The 20,508-nt window shown below is 33.3% G+C and overlaps 2 protein-coding genes across 3 annotated transcripts; one reads left to right on the forward strand and one right to left on the reverse strand.

Moving 5' to 3' along the window:
* Window positions 1-814: 814 nt before the first annotated feature.
* Window positions 815-4,750, forward strand: Rpn9 (regulatory particle non-ATPase 9). The gene is made up of 7 exons (XM_066297752.1): window positions 815-1,000; window positions 2,139-2,252; window positions 3,199-3,335; window positions 3,421-3,696; window positions 3,758-3,975; window positions 4,033-4,173; window positions 4,489-4,750. The coding sequence occupies exons 1-7, from the start codon at window positions 882-884 to the stop codon at window positions 4,642-4,644; spliced, it is 1,161 nt and encodes a 386-aa protein (XP_066153849.1). The 5' UTR covers window positions 815-881; the 3' UTR covers window positions 4,645-4,750.
* A 1,198-nt stretch (window positions 4,751-5,948) lies between these two features.
* Window positions 5,949-20,433, reverse strand: LOC136347597 (band 4.1-like protein 5). 2 transcript variants are annotated; one of them, XM_066297723.1, is made up of 16 exons: window positions 19,999-20,433; window positions 16,575-16,722; window positions 15,062-15,238; window positions 13,984-14,192; window positions 13,733-13,926; window positions 12,981-13,196; window positions 12,392-12,459; window positions 11,939-12,091; window positions 11,772-11,874; window positions 10,893-11,080; window positions 10,278-10,397; window positions 10,122-10,225; window positions 7,807-7,942; window positions 7,524-7,747; window positions 6,689-6,866; window positions 5,949-6,578 (listed from the first exon to the last, which is right to left on the reverse strand). In XM_066297723.1, the coding sequence occupies exons 1-15, from the start codon at window positions 20,131-20,133 to the stop codon at window positions 6,696-6,698; spliced, it is 2,346 nt and encodes a 781-aa protein (XP_066153820.1). In that variant the 5' UTR covers window positions 20,134-20,433; the 3' UTR covers window positions 5,949-6,578; window positions 6,689-6,695. The 2 variants fall into 2 exon arrangements, with proteins under 2 accessions (XP_066153820.1, XP_066153819.1); XM_066297722.1 differs by having other exon boundaries at window positions 5,949-6,866.
* Window positions 20,434-20,508: the final 75 nt, after the last annotated feature.

Here is a 20,508-nt window from a genome sequence, read left to right on the forward strand (position 1 = left end):
TAGAAATTTAGATTTTTTTTAGCTCTTGTTTCTTTCCCTTGTTATATATAGTCCCATCCCGGATGGAACATTGAACATTTCTGGAAACCCTTTTCAGAGAGTCGCTGTGAAAATTTGGCCGTACAAAAAAATGGAACTTCCCTGTATTTTAAGTTTATTTTGAAAGATGCAGTGCTCGCATTTGTATGGGAATGTAGCACCAACATTATATATTTTTTAATGAAATTCCCTTTATGTTAGTGGATTTTTGAATTTGTTGTGTCTTTTTTAAGTTACGTTTGCTTTTCAGGACTACACGGAAGATTTTTAACTCAACTGATTTATTAATACTAATTTAATAGTACCAGAAGACTATTTTAATACTTGGAACCTTATATTGCGCTTTAAAAAAAACGCACTGTATTTCTCGTTCTCATACGTTTTGCGATTTTCATCTTCAAAAGATCGTCCTTGCATTATTCTTTTCGCATGCAGCTGCATTATTTTACACGCTTGTTAAGCATTCTTTTATTTTTTACAGTCTGGACCTTTCCCTTTGTATATAAATTTAAATAATACCCGGCTACATCACGCATATTTTCTGCCAAATTTCCCTATCCTTTTATGGTTTATTATCACGGTAATATTGCCTTCGCCATAACATCAAGAACGAGATATAGCTTCCAAAGCAACGTAAAATATTGTCAATGTTACATACAATGGCAACACCGTATATCAGAACTAGAGAGCAACAAGAACGTGGACGTATATCGTTTCTTAATTTGGCATCCTGAACTTGCTGGCCGATTACCCGTTCAGGAGCAGAAGTCACATGTGGGAAAAGAACGAACTGAACGTCACATTTCACAGTTTGTTGCAAGTCATTAACATTATTAGTGAAAATGGCCGGGATTAGTGTCCAACAACAAAATATTTCTGAATATTTAGCAAGAAAACAGAAAGAAGGCCCTAAAGACATCGTTACAGAATGGGCGGCTCTTGAGGAATTACACAATAAAAAGTAAGCCACTCTTCTGTCATAAATTTCTTTAAATCTTTCTCAAACATTCTCGTAAATACACATGAAATTGTTAATATTCCCATAAAGATTCTTTAGGAATAGCTAATTCATTCACTAGCAACCTACAGAGTAATTTATTATATCTTGATGTTACACTTAAGTTCAAAACGATGTACCCAAATACGAAAGCAATGCATTCTGTTATGAAGTAAACATAAGCATAACAGTAACAGTTCCGAAAGAGCTTTCTTATAGATGTTACAAAGCTCTAAAATAAATGTCAGAACATTAATTAGTATTTAAGGATATGCTCACAATAACAACTATGCAATATGATCTCATTGAAACCTACTATGCTAGAAAGGTGGCTATTATGCAGTATATTAACTATGTGGTCTTTTAACAGTGGTATGCCTTCATGTTAAATTTGAGCCGAGAATTAAGTGTCAAATTTGATATATATTCTATTTAAGGATAATGTTGCACAAAAGCAGAATTTTTCATGTGGAATTGTATCAATAAAAGCAGTATCAATATATATATATATATATACTGTTGCAGAAGTGCCGTTACTTTAGATATTAATAATTCAAAATTACAAATACCCAAAAATAATAATCTAATGTCAAAACTGGATTTAGGCATAGTGAGTTCAGTAAAAAGTTGGGTATCTCAGATGTGTCAATTGTAACACAACTTTTTAGAATTGATAGTAAAAGTTCAACCAATTCTATAGTCTAAATCATCTGTTGAAATCTTTCAAGCACTCTGTTTCTCATTGTATCTACCTACTGCATTTGTACTATTATGCTAACATTACTCATAGCAAATCCAAAAGGTATTAATAACTTGCTAAAATGACTGAATTAAGTTCTATTCTGTATTTTGAAAATAGACCCTATTAAATAAGATAGCCTTCTTCATGATTCATGTTATAAAAGAGCTTTGTCCATAAATGGTACAATATAGCTTTTTCTTTAAGGTGTGTAGTGCTCAAACTGTCAAGATGGAAGAAATCATAAGAAAATGTCATAGATGTAAATATATTCATGCTGGTCCTTATGTCTGTAGAACTATCAGCATTTTTTTTCTGTTAATTGAATTATGAAGTGGGTATTAAGAATGATTTTATTTTTAGGTTATGGCATCAGCTAACTCTAAAACTTATGGTGTTGATAAAGAGGCCAGAATTACAAAGAGGAGACAACCTGATTCAGCTGTATAATAACTTCATTCAAACATTTGAAAATAAGTAAGTGTTAGTTATGTTTATCTGATAACACAATAATGCTGGTTTAGGCCCCATGACCATTTCTATCCCCTTGAATCTTGAATTACCTCTCATTAGCCATTTGATACTGTCTACTCATATTTGGGACAGAGAAAGGTTGTATAGTATGTCTGTGTCCAAAATTTTTTTTGTTCTCATGAAGTTAGAGTCCATTTTTAGAACCTCTTGGTTCTGAGAATCATAGAGGATTTTATTGATTCCTAAGTTGAATGAAACTGGATCTTGTAATGTCATTTGTTTGGGTCTTGTGGTGACGTCACTTTCCTGGCTTCAAGTTCTAAAAAAATTGGCTAATAAAAAATGTTCAGAATATGTTTTATAGCTGCTGTGGTCTTCATCGCTACAATAGTTATTGACGAAGATATAGCTCCAAACTATTCCCTTATCTAAATTACCTATTTTTTTTTACTGTGACCGTGAGGGACTCTAATTTCAAGCTAAAAATAATTTGGTAGAATTGCAATGTTCGCCTTTTTGCATATGAATTAACATCGCCACATGTTGATACATAACTAATTGCGTTCTAGTGCACAAGAATGATAAAAAGAGACAAAATTTAAATTCGCTATATTTGCAAGAAACGTCATTGACTTTGCTTTAAAACAAAACATTAATATATGCGATAGAATTAAATTAAATAATTTATGATACAAGATCACTAAGTATTGCTACCGCTCTCGTTAACAATTTCCAGATCTAGTATCTGACATCATGACATATCTATAACAAATTACATACAGAAATTGGGACACAAATAACTATTCCTTTACGGTGACGTTTACGTTGTGTTAGCGTATGTATTTGTGAGTTCGTTTCGTCCCTAAAATTTTTCCCCAAAGATTTTTTTTATTGAAGTAATCACCTAGTAGGTATTATTATTCTTTATAGTTTTACAATAATTTCGTAGGATAAATCCCTTGTCGCTGGTAGAAATTATAGTCTTTGTAATAGAACAATTTAAGGATCCAAAGGAAGCCACAACATTCTTAGAGAAAACTGAACCCAAAGTTAAATCTAATTCAGATGCTCAGAATCTATGCAAAGGTAAATTAAAAATATTCTTTTCACATTTTAACTTTTAAGATTTTCTTAAATTGTTTAATTTTTTAACCATGTGTTTTTGGGGTAGTTTTAGCTGGTCAAATATATTTGGAAAAACTACATGACTTAGATGCTACCAAAAAAATTATTGAAGAAGTGGAGGCCACTTTGGATAATGCAGATGGAGTGACAGCAGTTCATGGACGATTTTACTTGTTGGCCTCTCAGTATTACAGGATTCAGGGTGATCACGCACAATATTATCGTACAGCGTTAAGATACCTTGGATGCATTGATTTGGATGCCTTAACTGAAGAAGCCAAAATGCAACACGCTTTCTTTTTGGGTTTAGCTGCTTTGCTTGGTAGGTTTCTGAGTATTTTGTTTCATAATCATTTTTTTTCATTCCATATTCTTGTTTTTAGGTGAGGGGGTATATAATTTGGGAGAGCTTTTAGCTCATCCAGTTCTGCAGTCTTTAAAAAACACTGAGAATGGTTGGTTAGTCGATTTACTGTATGCTTTCAACTCGGGGGACATAAATAAGTTTGAAGAAATGAAGTCTAGATGGGGTTCTATTGCAGATCTGGCAGCGCAGGAATTATTTTTGAGACAAAAAATTTCTTTACTATGTCTTATGGAGGTAGTTTTATATAAAACAGCCATTCTGGATTCTCTCTTAATACTTTTTTTGTTCTAGATGACATTTAAGAGACCATCACATGATCGACAGTTATCATTTGCTGAAATTGCCAGAGAAACGAAATTGCCTATTAATGAAATTGAGCTTCTGGTTATGAAAGCTTTGTCTCAAGGGTTAGTTAAGGGGGCTATAGATCAGGTACTAATATATGTAAATATAAATAATTATTGATACATTACAGGTCAAATCATTGTATGATTTCAAGATAATATCTTCATATAAACAAGGGGCACACAGATACTGATCAGAATTCGTTTTTATTTATAGTTTTTAATGTTTTCAATTTAATTAATTGATTCATTTTTGTTTGAATTCAATCAATATTTCCCATGAGTTGTCCTGCGCCCTTAGCTGAGATTCTAAATGCGCCTCTGCTGCCTACTAGTCGAATTTGAAAAATCAAAATTTTCGCATCAGTTCTGCCCAAAAGTAATTTAATATTCATGTTTCCAGGTTGATAGTACCGTAAACATGACTTGGGTGCAACCCAGAGTGTTAGATCGAACCCAGATAGCGACAATGGTTTCCAGATTGAACGATTGGTGCGGACACGTGAGCACTATGGAAAAATTACTTGAAGGGAAAGCCAATGAAATCCTTACTCTATAATATATATTTACATACACAAGCATAATTTCTTACCATTATAGTTTTGTATGGATATGAATGCCGTCTTTGTAGTTCAAGTCTCTACGAATAATATTTCTGATATGTTGTGGGGAGTTTTTTTTGCGTGGATTTTTCGAAAAATTGACTTTAGCGGAGATGTTCTGAGTATGATAGACGCTGAGTGGTTCACCGGAAACAACGATTAACATTCACGTGAATAAAAACAGTAATATTAACATAAGGGCCGTCTTCAGAAATTTAACTCCGTATAACTTACCCTGATATCGTTCTGTGATAAAGGTTCACAGATAAGTATTTCTAGTGCAAAAAAGATCATTTTGACTATTCTTCAATTTTCACAATCTGTGGTTTAAAATATTGAGTTGCAAAGTACGAAAAATAATTTCGAAATATCCGGAACTAAATATACCTCTTCGAATTTCTGTGTTCCTGATATGAAATATCAAATTTTAAGTAAAATTATCTTTATGTGGTGTATGAGCAAAAAAAATGGTTAAAGGATTATCAGGGGTTAAATATACCTCCTTGCATTTCTGTGTTCCTGATATGAAACATCAAATTTTAAGTAAAATTATCTTTACGTGGTGTATGAGCAAAAAAAATGGTTAAAGGATTATCAGGGGTTAAATATACCTCCTTGCATTTCTGTGTTCCTGATATGAAACATCAAATTTTAAGTAAAATTATCTTTATGGGGTGTATGAGCAAAAAAAAATGGTTAAAGGATTATCAGGGGTTAAATATACCTCCTTGCATTTCTGTGTTCCTGATATGAAACATCAAATTTTAAGTAAAATTATCTTTATGGGGTGTATGAGCAAAAAAAAATGGTTAAAGGATTATCAGGGGTTAAATATACCTCCTTGCATTTCTGTGTTCCTGATATGAAACATCAAATTTTAAGTAAAATTATCTTTACGTGGTGTATGAGCAAAAAAAATTGTTAAAGGATTATCAGGGGTTAAATATACCTCCTTGCATTTCTGTGTTCCTGATATGAAACATCAAATTTTAAGTAAAATTATCTTTATGGGGTGTATGAGCAAAAAAAAATGGTTAAAGGATTATCAGGGGTTAAATATACCTCCTTGCATTTCTGTGTTCCTGATATGAAACATCAAATTTTAAGTAAAATTATCTTTACGTGGTGTATGAGCAAAAAAAAATGGTTAAAGGATTATCAGGGGTTAAATATACCTCCTTGCATTTCTGTATTCCTGATATCAAACATCAGAAACGACGGCATACTTGTGGGTAGGCTGTTCCCCGTAAATAAAACACCATTATATAAAACGTACATTAAATATTTTATTAAAAAGAAATATTGAGTATGTGTTGTCATTACAGGACGGACGTAATTGCCTAAATCTATACTAATAATAAAAGCGCGAAATCGTAGATATTTAATGGCACTTAATACTATTGGAAATAATTATTAAAAGGCTCTGTGAATAAACGTAATACTTGCGTCCTTGAGACTAAAGGTCAGTTGAATTTGTAATTACATTTTGATCTCAAGATAGCACTCATATTACTACTTTTGGGATAAAATTCGAGGATCTATTTGAATAATTCATGAATGAAAATTTCCAAAGGGGAAAATCTACAATAACTAGTCCCAATGGACATTTTCGTTGATGTTGATCCTATGTTATTAAAATTTTACCAAATTCGTACCTCCATTAAAAACTACTCATAAAATGAAGTGATCAAGGGTCAGTTTATATGAAAAATTAGAATAATTACGATTAAGTAAAGCAAACCCTTGAAATATGTATCACAATATTATTAATTACTTATCTTTAAACGTTACCTGTAAAAAAATTGAACAAATTTTTCAACTTAAGATCGACTTATTATTATTACCCTCAGTTTCAGAACACATTGGCACCCCACGAGCGATGGTTTACCGCCTGAAAAGAAGAATTCAGTAATACCTTTTACATTAAGATGTTCGTTCATATTGTAGTAGATTATCGTGCGACAATTTACATATGTGAGAGGCCTTATGGTACTTATTTACATCAAAACTAAAGTTGAGTCGTGATAACGGACTTCCGTATAATGGTAGTTTCAGTTGTATCAACTTTTGCCACAGGCGAAGAAACAACTTCATGGGAGACCAGCCAAGGTGATACTTTATTCAAGTTGGGGCTCAACGGCGTTGGCAGTTTTTCTAGGGAATCTGTATGTTCTGTAGACTGAAATCCAAAAAGGAGAAAAAAAATAGTTTAATTTTTAGTTTAAAAAAAGCTATAGCTAAATATGCGAAACATAGGGAAATAGAGATATGGAGGTCTTAAATAGAGCTTATCTTATAAGAATGAAACAACCTAGATTGCTATACTATAGCTTGGTGCAAAATATCAGATAACACCTTCGAGTCTCGAATTGAAATAATAAATTTGAAACGATTAACCGCTTTATCAGAATCTGGCATATTCACCCAAACCCATAATAAGGAGATTCAGGTAGCAGCTTAATTCAATATTTTTACGATAGATGACTCACAGATTACAAACACCTTCGACATCATGTATGTTATTGGTGTATAATTTTATAAGGCGATAGAAATAAAAATCGAAAAATGTTAGATCGGGTAACAAAAGAGGTCGTGAAATAGCAACACAAGCGATTGATTTCCGCAGATACATAAAAGAATCTCTTCTGAGAGTGCTTGTAAATGATTTCTTCATCTTGCCCCCTTTTAATTTCCTCATAAAAAGAGTGCTCGAGTTCTCATAGACATTGATAACCCCTATTCAAGTAAAACAACGAGGTTCTTAGTACCAGTGGTTGTGAAACCCATAAGTTAAGAAACTGAGAGTACGTAAAAATAGAAATAAAATGCGACCTACCTCTAAGCTATTGTTTCCATTTCCGTCGCTCTTGTCGCTTTTGGTTTCTGTTTCCTCTCCACTGCCTACAACATCGACGAATGGATTGTTCTTCCCGTAAAGAATGCTGTTGGCCCCACTAAATGGGTTGACATGTTCATCCTGCATACAGTCCGCGAACGGATTGTTGTTAGGCTCCTCGTTGTCCGGTTTGACTGATGTGTTATTTGCCACTTGACAAATTTCTAAGCGTAAAAAAGGACACGTGAAAATATCACATTGAAGATAAGATTTCCGGACTTGCCTAGTTTTCCATCATTCATAGCTTGTCCGAAGAATGTAACTGTTATTGGAGTTGTGCACCGTTTTACCGGTTCTTTTTCTTTTATGGGCTCGATGCTGGGCGGACCGCTAACGGTCAGCGTTAGTTTATCGCCCCCCTTAAAAAACCGAAATATGATAAGCATTATTTAAAACAAAGTGACACCCTGGATCTGTGCATGACATAATATCGAATCGATCGATTGCAAAAACTAAATAAGGCTTGAAACCAAGTGACTCACTGAGACTGCTAGCCATAAACCATCGAATCGATCGATCGAGTAACATTGGGATGGCAAAAAAGGGTTCCTGACTAAAAAATAACAGCAACAGACAACATATCACAGACAGCGCATGCGTTTTGAAAAGCCGATTGACGTATTTTAACAACAAAATCATAGAAGTATGATATAGGTACAGAAGCGCTAAATCTCAAATTAGTGAGATGTATACCAGCGAGTTCAGAAAAGAAATTCCAACTTTTTTAACTATTCTAAGCATTTTTAATTAAGAGTCTTCTACACCTAATTAGAATTTGAAAAATAATAATTTTTCGTATTTCCAAGGACCTGAAGTAAGATAGAAAATTGTAAACTACTTCATAAGCAGATTCATGGAGGTTGCGAGAAAGAAAGCTAACGCTAGAAAATTTCCTTATAAAAGGGCAAATAATATTTAAAATTATAAAATTCACTCACTAATTGTTGCGCACAAAAAAGCACATATTTGATTATTTTATAACGCAGAAATATAACACATCTACAGAGCGAGACAGAAGACACAATCAAACCTGTTTAACGAGAGATTACTTACATTTTACTGAATGTTTACACTGAAAAGAAGGATAAATATAAATTTCTGTTTTGAAGTACTATACAGAGGCCTCACTGGGAACGTCCACGATCAGTACGATCTTATAATATGGGAAGTCCATAGGTAGCCAAAATTTATAATTATGCTAAAGCCGATGGGGCACTTTTCCCGAGAGAATTGCAAAATAAAGGCACTTCAGGCCATTATGTATGATAATAGCAACTATCTTGTTTCAAAATTTCAAAATATAGTCACTTGAAATAGCGCTTAATACAGAGCGAAACGGTTCTCAAAGTCAAATGAAAATTGGAAAAAGGGATCACCCGTATAAAATAAAAAAGTTGGTATCAGCTTAGGGGGTTGAGCTTTTATGTTTAAAATAATTTAGAGAAAACGGCCCCATCTACTCGCATTTCAGTATTACCGTAAATTTTCAAAATTTACGCAGCAACAGCTTTTCCACATTAGATCAATGGTCTTCCCAGTACGACACCCTGTACATGTTACTCAACTTAAACGAAACACATTAATCACACTAGGCCCGGTTGTACATCCGAGATCCACTTGAGTTTCAAATAATTGAATTGCGATTGCTGTACAATGAATTTAAATGGGGCCAGTTCGTGTTTAACTTAAGATATAAATTTTATAGTACAACTGAGTCTAAGCAATAAAAGTCCTAATCAAATTAATGACCTTTTCGATTGGATGATTGCTCTGCTTAATAGAGGGGCGTGTCACAACTCGCAAGATCACAACTTTAAAGATATGTGGAATCAAGCACGGGAGTTTAATTGGAATTTTACATCTCGTTCCCTCATATAGGATGTTTTAAAACGGTGGTGTCAAAGTTGTGGAGGTTATAGATGACATAGCGGTAGAAAAGGTTTGCATGTTAACCTCTAGTCCAAAATAAACCGTTTTGATTCTGAAGCAATTTGCGTCCACCAATTTAATGTTTGTCCAAAGTCAGTTGGTCAAAATATGGTTCTAAGAAACTTTCGCATTTTTACTGCAATTTCAAAATTTAAAAGGCTGATCGCTTCAAATAATTAATATCGTTAGCGCCTCTTATACATATTCTAAAGAGTCATACAAGTTCATGCATCATATTATTATTATTATAGGGAAGTGGATAGCCGTATGTGTAGAAAGGGGGAAGGGGCATATTTTCCTCTCAAACAGAGCAATTCAATCGAAAGCGGTACCAAGCTTTGATCGTACAAGGTTTAAGGCCGTCGAAAATATTATGTATAATATATAAATACATATGTACTAAATATGTGTTAGTATGACAATTATTAATCATTACCGGAAAACTACTTCTATTTTGTAAATATGGTTTTTGTACACCCCTTAAGTATAAAAATTAGGAGTGCTTCAAAATAGGCTGGAAAACCTTATACACATCAGAACTTGTTACTAGTCACGTTTATTAATTCTACTGCACAGTAAATAGGAAATAATAGATCAGTAAATACTTACAACAGAGATAAATGTTGCGGCATTAAGGGCGGTGTCTTCCTTCGGAGCCTGAACAAACATTTGGTTGGTCAGTTTTGGGTTCTGCAGCTCTTCCTCAACTTTTGCTAGAGGAAACGGATGATCAATCATAAGCAAAATCTAAAACAATAATGATACCTTTTAAAATATTGCATTTGATTTGACATGGCTGCAATGGCTTTGCGCTACCAGTGATTTTGGTAATGTTGTTCGGAATCTCTGCAGGAAGCGACTTCGATCCAGTAGTGTTTTCTGTTTCTGAAAATAAAGCGCTGATCTTTATCGCGTTGGACTTGATAATATTGGAGCAAAACCATATATAATCAAATGTGAAGTAGATGTCAAATTTGGTCTTACATTTGTCTAGATGAAGGAGTGGCGTACAACCAAAAGAGGACAAAAACTGTTCTACAATAATTAGTATTGTGGAAGATGTGGTAAAAGAAATGTCTGAGAGTTAAATTCTAATAAAACCCCTTCTCGGTGTAGTTTACTATGCAGTGTAACCAAATGGGTCAAACCTTATTATCTGGCATAGTACTTAATGGCTTAATATACAGAGCGGCAGAATAATGTTTTCAGCTAGAAGTTCTAGATTATTTTAGGAGCTAGACTGTTATGGATTACCTCCAATATTGGAAAATTTTTTGTAAATGGAATATTCTTTACGTGAAGGCCTGTCCCCAATCATCAGGGTTAATCACTTATCAATCTTACTTTCGAACATCTGCAGTAGCTTAACGTACAACTTACCTTCAAGCTTGTTCCTAGACTCATCTCTAGCTACGCCAGTCATAGATTCTTTCGCTAAGCTTTTTAACAGAAAGTCTAGTTGACTGTCTGCATTTGAAGATATAGGACTTATAGCTGGACCATTACTTGTCGGCGTTGTCGACTTATTACGTTTAAGCGTGTTGTTTTTACTATTTGACAATACTGGGCTAAAATATAAATGGAAAATGATAATGACCTACAATCGGACATTACGCCTCGTCTAAAATACATATTCCATAGCTAATCAAGTACTATATTATGTATTTTTGTACATCTATTTAACAGTGGATCATTACAAAAAAACTCAAGTTGACCTTTCAAATGTCGGAAGCATGTCTTAGATAAATTCATTTATTATCTATTGTCGATTGCACTAAAAAAAATAATTGCCTTAGCATTTATTATTTAGAATAAAACTAAGGCCGGCGCTCTATATTTACGTTTTGCAGTTCTTTAATTCTTTTGTCTAATCTCAGGTGCTTGCTTATGGGGCGCTAAGCTTTCTCTTCAGAAGTGCTTCAATTTTTAAGATATACAGTTGAAATTTTCTACACACATTATTGCACAGAATTTGAACTACTAGATTATGGAAATTGTTAAAATCTATAGGGTGGTTCTTTTGTTGGGGGGTTAGGCCTCCTTTCTCCATCTTAATCTCATTTGTGATTCGACATTAAGTGACTTATTAATTTTTTTCCCGATGAAATCCTAAACATCTCGCACAGAGTATCTCCTTTTTAAATAGTACCACTAGTACCATCTTGTTAACTTTAATCCAGCTTCATAGTAGTGACTAGGCTACGCTTATGTTCACATTTAAATGACTTAACAACTTTTTATAGAATGGTAAGTTCTTACCTATACGCGGAACCACAAGCAATCGAGGACTTGCCCACGGAATTTCGTCCTAATGATCCCTTGCCAAAGCTGTTCTGACTACATAGACCCAACGAACTGGGCCCTAAAATAAAAAATAAACACCTTGTAAAGACTGAAACCTATTTTAGTAACCCCAGTGTTCTTACTAGTTGGCGTCGGCGTCAGACTTTTGGTTAAATCATCCTTGACTTGAGCATAAATTGGTTCATCGGTAGCTATAGATTTACTCGATCGCTGGCTACATCTACTTGAAGCTGGCTGAACCGTTTCAAATGTTTTCGTAGATGAAGTTTCTCCACCTAATTCAACGGTTTACTGTAGGTAATAGGAAAACAAATCCCAAAGTGTCGGTTTTTACAAGTGCAGGGTCCGCGTGGAAACGAGATAGCTTTCTTACTCCGAGGCACACACCAGTGTGTACTTTGGAGTAAGTGCTAATTTTATATAATAAATTAAAACTTTAGAAAATCCTTAAAATATATGTGACAATGCAGATGAGAAATATTTATTCTGCTATAAGGGATTTATCATATGTTGCTTGAAATTTAACTAGGAATATGAAACAAAATATGTCCTTACTAATTGTGCTAGAAACATACCTTCACTATGCTGTGCTACGTGTTGTTTTTGTCTTTCCCTAAGAACATGGCTTTGACGTCGTCCATATCTACGACAGAAGAAAATGTGAAAATCTGTAGGTATATTTTCACCAAAACAATACTGGAACAGAGTATACATTGAAATATATATATTTTTTTAAGAAGCACTCTGTGGAATTAGTAAACACGGCTAGGAGATTGGGTTTCAGATGATTTCAGAATTCAAAATCGTCTTTTTCTTGCTCCATCTCAAAATACAATATTATTGGGGCGCAACACCGCGATATTGGTTATTTGCCTAACAAAGTGATATATCATCACACGCTTATTACCGTTTCCCGAACAGCGCGAAGTGGAATTCGATCAGCAATTGAGTACCTTAAAGACGCTATCGCACATGTAAAGAACAATATTTTCCCACAAACATGTGTTAAACTGATGCGCCTACTAACGGCCCAATTCATAAATCAAGCTTAAACTGAAATTTAGAAATAATTTTTGCTGATTAACTGATTCTTTTGTCAATCTTCAGATTTGTTTTGTGCGAAGTTATAAAACTGTTAGAATTTATCGTGAATGTCGTGCGTACCTCTGACTGGGCTTTCTTTCTAATTGTACGGTTCTTCGAGCTCTGTTTTGATAAGTGCTCTGATATTCTGTTCTCCCAGAATATCGGAATCGTGATCCCATGCGAAAGAAATTTTGGCGAGCTGACGGACCTTTCACCGGTGCTCTCAATCTGAAGAAGCCATGATGCTCAACTGCGCATTTCCACAAATGCTTGCAAGCCTTCTCGTTATGCAATCTATAAATAATAAAACAATGCTGTTGATTATATCAAAGAAATTCCTGTAACTCCAACGATTATTACAGGAGATTACACTCCTTTGCTGAGAAACGTTCTCCATTACAGTGAATACAAAATTCCAAACCAGGCCATTACCGGTCTTGTACTTGTTGAAATATATAGAATGTAAAAAAGTTTTAGATTTTGTCCCTCAATTTTTGAAATATCCAGTTTATCCAGATCAAAACCGTATAATATTTAATCTGCAGATAAGCTCATAAACACTAAACGTTGTAATTAAGGGAACTTAAGGAGTGTTCCAGTTCATGGGGAGCAGTTTGTAGCCTACTAACTACTATAAACTGCTATAAAAGCTGTAAGTTTTTTATATCCCACAACCAGAACTGTAAAATTCTGATTTTTCAAAACTTCAACTTCTTATACCAACGAAAAGTCTGGTAGTGAATGGTACATATTGCATAATTCTTGCTTATGCCTTGATGACTACAGAATACACCATAAAAAGATTTAAATGAGGAAATAACATTACTAACCTAAAAACAAATGTATGCTCCTGCTCTCTTCCCTCATCGTCATCTTCTACAACCACCAACGTTAACTTCTTTTTCTTAAAATTTAGTTTACTAATTTTAGGCCAAAAAAATAGTCCAATTTTAATATCGGGTTCTTCAAATACTAAAATTCCAGTCGGAGTGAGACCAAGCCTGTATTCCATTCCATCTTTACCCTAAAGAACAACCATACTGTTTAATGATGATAATAGCATAAGTCAAAACAATTTTACCAAAACTGTATGCATGTCAACTCCATACATCTCGAGCCACTTGACCTCATTCAAATATGCTTGTTCTGCGGAAGCGGGTGATAAACCCTTAGTTTTTTTAAATTCTTCGACTATATCTATTTCCATTTCTTCCGTCTGGTTGGGAACGAATCGAAATTCGGACACCGTGGCAGGAGTATGCTGTGATTCATCGTAATCTCCAAGCTCGGCTACAATATTCCAAAAAACAATTACGTTTTTAGGAAAAGCCAACAGAGAGATTTTATCGTATTCTGCACGTTGGGTAAAGCAAAGAAAACAACAAAAAGTTAGTGACAAATTTGGCTATTGATTTTGATTCACATTCGAAAACCGATAGAAAAGTAAACATGCACTAAAACTAAATCTAATTTTTTTGCTCAATTTCACCAATTATTTGCTATATTTTGTGACTATTTATGGTTAATTTTATTCTCTATCTACCAGTAATAATCAAGTGCGACCACTAGAACAACCGCAGAGCTTACAAATATCAATTTTGTTATTTTGTTAATTACGTAATATGCATTGCATCTACTTCTGTGTAAACGTTAAAAATTCTAAACTTTACATATTATTACCATTGCTCAGATACAGTATTTAGTTTTTTGTGTTAAAAAGTAATAAAATTTCACACTTCAAAGAGCATTTTCCTCGTTAGATCTTAGATTTTTCGAGACATTTAACTGAACTTTTAAATCTAAATTAAGCCTGGGTTATTTTCAATAACTAATTATTCAAATTTTGTGCTATCTATCTCAAAGCTGTAGAAGACATGGAGGAAATATATTTAAAAATGTAGAATATCCCGTAAACGGGAAATTAAGCAATTTTAGAGCCGTGTGAATGCGCTTTCTCATATTATTGAGCAAATTTACCCTTTCAGTATTTAATGCTGTTTACAAGTTGCATCTACTTCAAGTGTAAAAAGTACTACCGTATATCATAGACAAAACGTAGAAAAAATTTCATTATAACATGCAGAATACGTATAATTTTTATTGTGAATGTCAGAAACAATAATTCATTAAAATTTCATGTTAAAATTCAAGCAACTTACACTGTAAGGCGTATGCTGATAGCTTGACAGCCGTTTCATATGAACATTCAAGTTTACCTTCCACGAGGTCTAACTTGAGCTGCAAAAAGAATTGATACCTGGTCAATTCTTCTCTTAAATTATTGGGTTCGGATGAATAGAACTTGACTTTCAATCGGAGAGTATAAGGAGGTCCAACTAAAAAAATTATAAAATATTGTTATACGTATAAATAGCCAACGTTAGATGTTGTCCACTTTTTATTTTCATTTAAAAATTTTTACAGTTAAGACACTTTTAGTGGTTCAAAAGAAATCAATTTCGTGTTACGACACGTCACGTCGAGTTAATATAAAATTTCGCTTTTGCTAGGTCACTTTGGAATAATCAAGAATCCTTAAAATTCTCCCTCGGATTACTGGAATTAATTTGAATTAGTTCAGATTAGCCTAGGTACATCCCTTGCGAGTGTTATTTATCGAGAGAATTAAAGATTAACTAATTTCTTGACAATGGCGAATGGGAAATTAACCAATTGAATTCTTCATTATCGGGCCACCTATCGAGTTTTAATTGAACTATTCTATAAAAGTGGCACTATGAGAGCTGGCTCCATCTAGCGGAACGCGCTCTGTACGACTTCTAACCAAGGATTATTGCAGATATTGTCGTTTTGAAGCTATTTTAAAGAATTTGTCTTTAAAAGATAAGAAACATACTTAACAATTCCCTAATAAATATACCTTAACCTTCGGAAAAAACCAGTGCGGGAGTGCGAATACAGCACTACAAACAGCCCCGAGTGGATCACCCGGAATTGTAGTCATCCACAAAACGTTTCTAGATTTAGGAAGTTTTTAGACTAAATGAAAACGGCTTTGGAATTAACTTCATTTCAAGGGGAAAGTTATTGGCCTTGCACTCGGACATTGAATAGGATTCATAGTTATTATTTTGTCAACCCATCGAGCATATATTTTCAGCCGTACAGCTCTGCACACACGACATTGGAAATTTTATAATAGCGCTAAAATGTTTATTGTTGATATTTATATTAATGTGCTATACACCTTGTTATGCCCACAAAAAAGTATAGAAAAAGCGATACTATTGGTAGCACCTTATTAAGAACAATATAATAGAAAAATATGGCGACATTTTGATGGTTTAAAAAAAGCGTCGCTTGTTGCCATTTCGGCACAAAATATTAACTTATGAAGAATATCTGCGAAGAAAAATGCCAGTATTTTATCAAATATTTCAAATTTTCAAATATTTAACAATATCTGGAACGTGCGTAAAACAGTGAAGTTGAGGGTGTTTCCGATTAAATTCTATGTTGGAAACAAGTGTCCCATATGACAAAAAAAATGGCAAACTTTGAACATATTCCACGATTTTAAATTCAAGTTTTTAGTTAAAAAAAAATGCGAAAATAGAGAAGAATTTCCTTTGTTTTGCATAAACACCTGGTATAGCTTATGGGTGTTAACAATAAAAATCATGGGTGTACCAATTAGAGTAGATTACTTACTTTTGATCTGCTTTTTAATCGTTTTGGTGGGATCCAGCCAATGCTTAACGTGATTGGCGTCCGTAAACTGCAACCCGAAATAATCCTTTTCAATTAAATCCAACGAATAAAAGACTTGTTCGTACAAATCTCGCGCTTTGGCTTTTTTCTGTAAAATAAGACGAGATGCGTTAGTGCGAAGTGGGCACCAATAGAGCGATGAAACTTAATACGCTGCCGAAATGTAAAAAAAAAAAAAACAAATTATGCTGCATAACTAAGCATAAAACTGCTGCGTATTTCTTCTAATTTTTATATGTGGTTCAGTAGAGCAGAACAGATTCCCAAGAGAGCGCTAAAATTTGTTTCCAACGCATATAACTTGTTATATTTTCTAATCGACTCGTAAGGAAGCTCAAGTACTAGACCTGCAATATATAACGTTTTTTCAAATAGTGTTGTAATGATCTACGTTTGAAAATTTGTTAATAGCCTAAGTTTAGATTAGATCACGGTCACACAGTGTCAAATGGATGGTTAGGATAAAATGATTGATCAATAATTCGAACACCGACATTCCCTCGAGGCGACTTCAAAAACATACGAATTACAACACCTGCTTTGAAGTGACCACAAAAAAGTTACGGAGTTGATAAAGAATGATAGCAAAATACATATTTACCATAGAAAAACGAAATAATAAAATAAAAAAAATTAAAACTAGCAAAATAATAAAAAACACGTTATTTGAGATTATATATTTTGGTAACGTTTTAAGGCCAGAGTTTTTATGCATCTGGATGTTTCACACACACAAACTTAATTCTTGCTGTTAAATATTGTATAGTATTTTTTGCCTGAAATTTGGGCACACCTTGTATATGAACTAAGAGATTAAAAAAAAATAAAATTATGTCTTAGCGTAGGTGTTGGCCGAAGGTAATATTACCGGAATCATGTTGTGATAGTATTTCTTGGATAGGATTCTTACAACAACCTTCATTATGTATGTATCTAATATACAATTAGCTTGATGCTATCGTACTTTTACTGTCTTACAATTGGGATTCCTCCAATAGGCAGTGTAAGTATTTTAAATAAAAACTCGTCAACTAACGCTTACAAATTTCCAGTTAAATATTTTAAAGGTCACTAATGACTCTAACAATTACAGAATAGCTTGCTATAAGTACTCACTTCTGAGAATGATAAATATCGTGGTAGCACCAATATTACTTTCTATTCTAAAATGTTCAGTTACCGAGTCGATTGTCTTCTGTGAAAGAGGTCATGGGATTTCAAAGATATCTAACATAAATACGTTCTAAATATAATAAGTATTTTTTTCTAATTTGTAACACCTTAAAGACCGATTCCTAGGTTCGTAATAGTACACGTAAGACGTGATGCAACGAAGAAGGGAATCGGAACAGCATCGTTTATAAGCCCCTGTTCTTTAAATATTATATTTATTTTAATGTCCTACTCAATTTTATGTTGGATCAAATGAGAGGAATTTAAATTACATTTTCGTATCATATCTAGCCTAAAAAGACAAATAGAATTCAGATTTATGTTGTATGTTACTGTTGATAGTACTTTTTGTAATATTACAATTGAACTGTTCTCCACTTCTTCCATCCCCACTACATGAAGAAATATTAAATATTTTGTTATCTGATATTTTTTTTATGTAGCTTGTTTATTTTTTTGATCATTCGATTTTTTTTGTATCTTGTGGTAAATTATATCCTGATATCAAAATCAACAAATTCGATGACAACATTTTGAGACCAGATGTATATTTTTGGAATAAATAAAATTAACCATTATTACTTACAAATGAATTTTTAAGTAACACTCTTATTTCTTTAGCCATAACTGTATACCATACACTTGCTTATAGCTACCTAAGCAACCAGATTGATCTCTTTTCGAATTAATCAGCAGAGAAGGGCAGAATTTTCATAATTCCAACGCATATGAAGAGCTACGAGAAATAACGACAAAACTCCATTTTTCCAAAAAAAAAGTTACTTATACCAAAACATTCGTCTTTTGACGTAGTATCCATAGTATATCTTGTTAAGGATAAATAACACGTACTGTCTACAATTATACAAAATGCAGAAGAGAAAATAAGACGAAAAATCGTTGAAAATCCGGCCATTAGGAGGAAGAATGCGGAATATACAATATTCTATATGCGGGTATATCCGTCAAACTTTGTAAAGAACATCATTTGTGTAATAGTATTTGTTTAATTTTCATAATTTGCTTTTGGTTACACTTTTACTTGTGTCGTTATGAACACAAACAGTGAAATCAGGATAAAAAGTGTAGGAAAAAAGGGACAATTACAGATACTTAAAAAAAATGCGTTTACAAAGAAACGTAAATAATTATCACTGCATGTGTACAACAATTTGCTATATAATTAATTAATATATCACTGTATTTTAATGTCTGTTTTTAAATAAAGGAGAGTTCCTAGATAGGGAACTAGAAAGGAGCAGCAGTTTATCACTATGTTAGTGCTTATAGCATACAAAATAATCATCATTTGCAGTTTAAAACGTTTCACATTGTTATATTTCAAATTGGATAGTTTTTAATTTAATTAAAATTTGGTTAATTAGGTTTTAAAGTTTGATAATATTTTCTCTGAAAACTTTTATGGAACTTTCATCATTATTCCCTCTGCTTCTTCATATATGTATATGTAGAGACCAGATCTACTGAAGTCTCCCAGGTTGACCTGAAATGCCTAGACCTGCTTCTCTTGGCCAGCCCTATACTGAAAAACACTACTCATTGACAATCAGTTCCTGTAATTCAAGAACATTACCAATCTAGGCTTGAGCTCATTTGGTACTGTCCTATCTGTCCACTTGACAAAAAATGCTATATCTGTCACTTGTTGAACAATATATTAATTAAATTAAATAGCTTATTTATTATTGGATATTTAGAATCACTTTAAAATTTTAGGAATATTTCATATAATGCAACATTCTAAAAATCAAAGGTTTGCAAAATACTGGCATTTCAAATTTAACATACTTTAATGAATGTAAATTCCTAAAGGTTAAGATTACAAAAAAAGATGTCATATTTCTATCTAAACTTTTCAAAGCTTTTCTAATGATGAACCCAATTTTCATAGTTTGTCAAATCTGTTAAATTCAACATTTAGATTCAATTTTAAAAATTTGTTATGAGTGTGGCAATTAAAATTTATTTTTTTTAACGCCCTGTATATTTTTAAGTTTTCACAAATATGAATACAATTTGCATCTTAAAATTTTTATATGTTCAAAGAATACGTGGTTAGTGGATTGGCCTTTGGTATTGGCACACCCTATATAAAATCACTATTTCTAACAGACCTTTCTGACAAAGGTCACAAGATTAACTTCTCAAATGATCTCAGCTAAGTACTTACTGAAAGTTCCACACTTAAGTCAGTCCCATCCAGAAGAATCACTTTACACTGAACTAGATTTTTATTGCTACTTCTGCCATCTGTTCTATCCACTCGCGTGTTCCTACCTTTCCTACCACTTAAAAATCGAAACATCTTGGGGCCCCTGTCATTTGATTATGATTTACACTCGCCCGTTTTGTAGGTTAGTTGAAACTAGAAATTTGTTGGGCACGAGGTCGTGATGTGGAAATCTCTAACGACTGACCAAATATAAATATGATAATTAAAGGTATGAAAACACTGGGTGTACTCTATTTAATTTAAAAGTGTGTTCATTGACGCCAGCGGCCAGTTTTAGTTGATTTGTTCGTTTTTTGTTTATGTTTTCTTAAGGTGAACTGTAGCGTCAGTCACGTGTCACGTCACAGGCGACCACTAATCCAAACTGACGTTTTGCCGATTTCTCTTCAAAATGTAGTATGACATAAAGATCACGTGTTTTGTAATTCATAACATCTTTTGGTCGGA

The sequence above is a fragment of the Euwallacea fornicatus genome, chromosome 29, assembly GCF_040115645.1.
Source record: "Euwallacea fornicatus isolate EFF26 chromosome 29, ASM4011564v1, whole genome shotgun sequence".
NCBI classification, from domain to species: domain Eukaryota; kingdom Metazoa; phylum Arthropoda; class Insecta; order Coleoptera; family Curculionidae; genus Euwallacea; species Euwallacea fornicatus.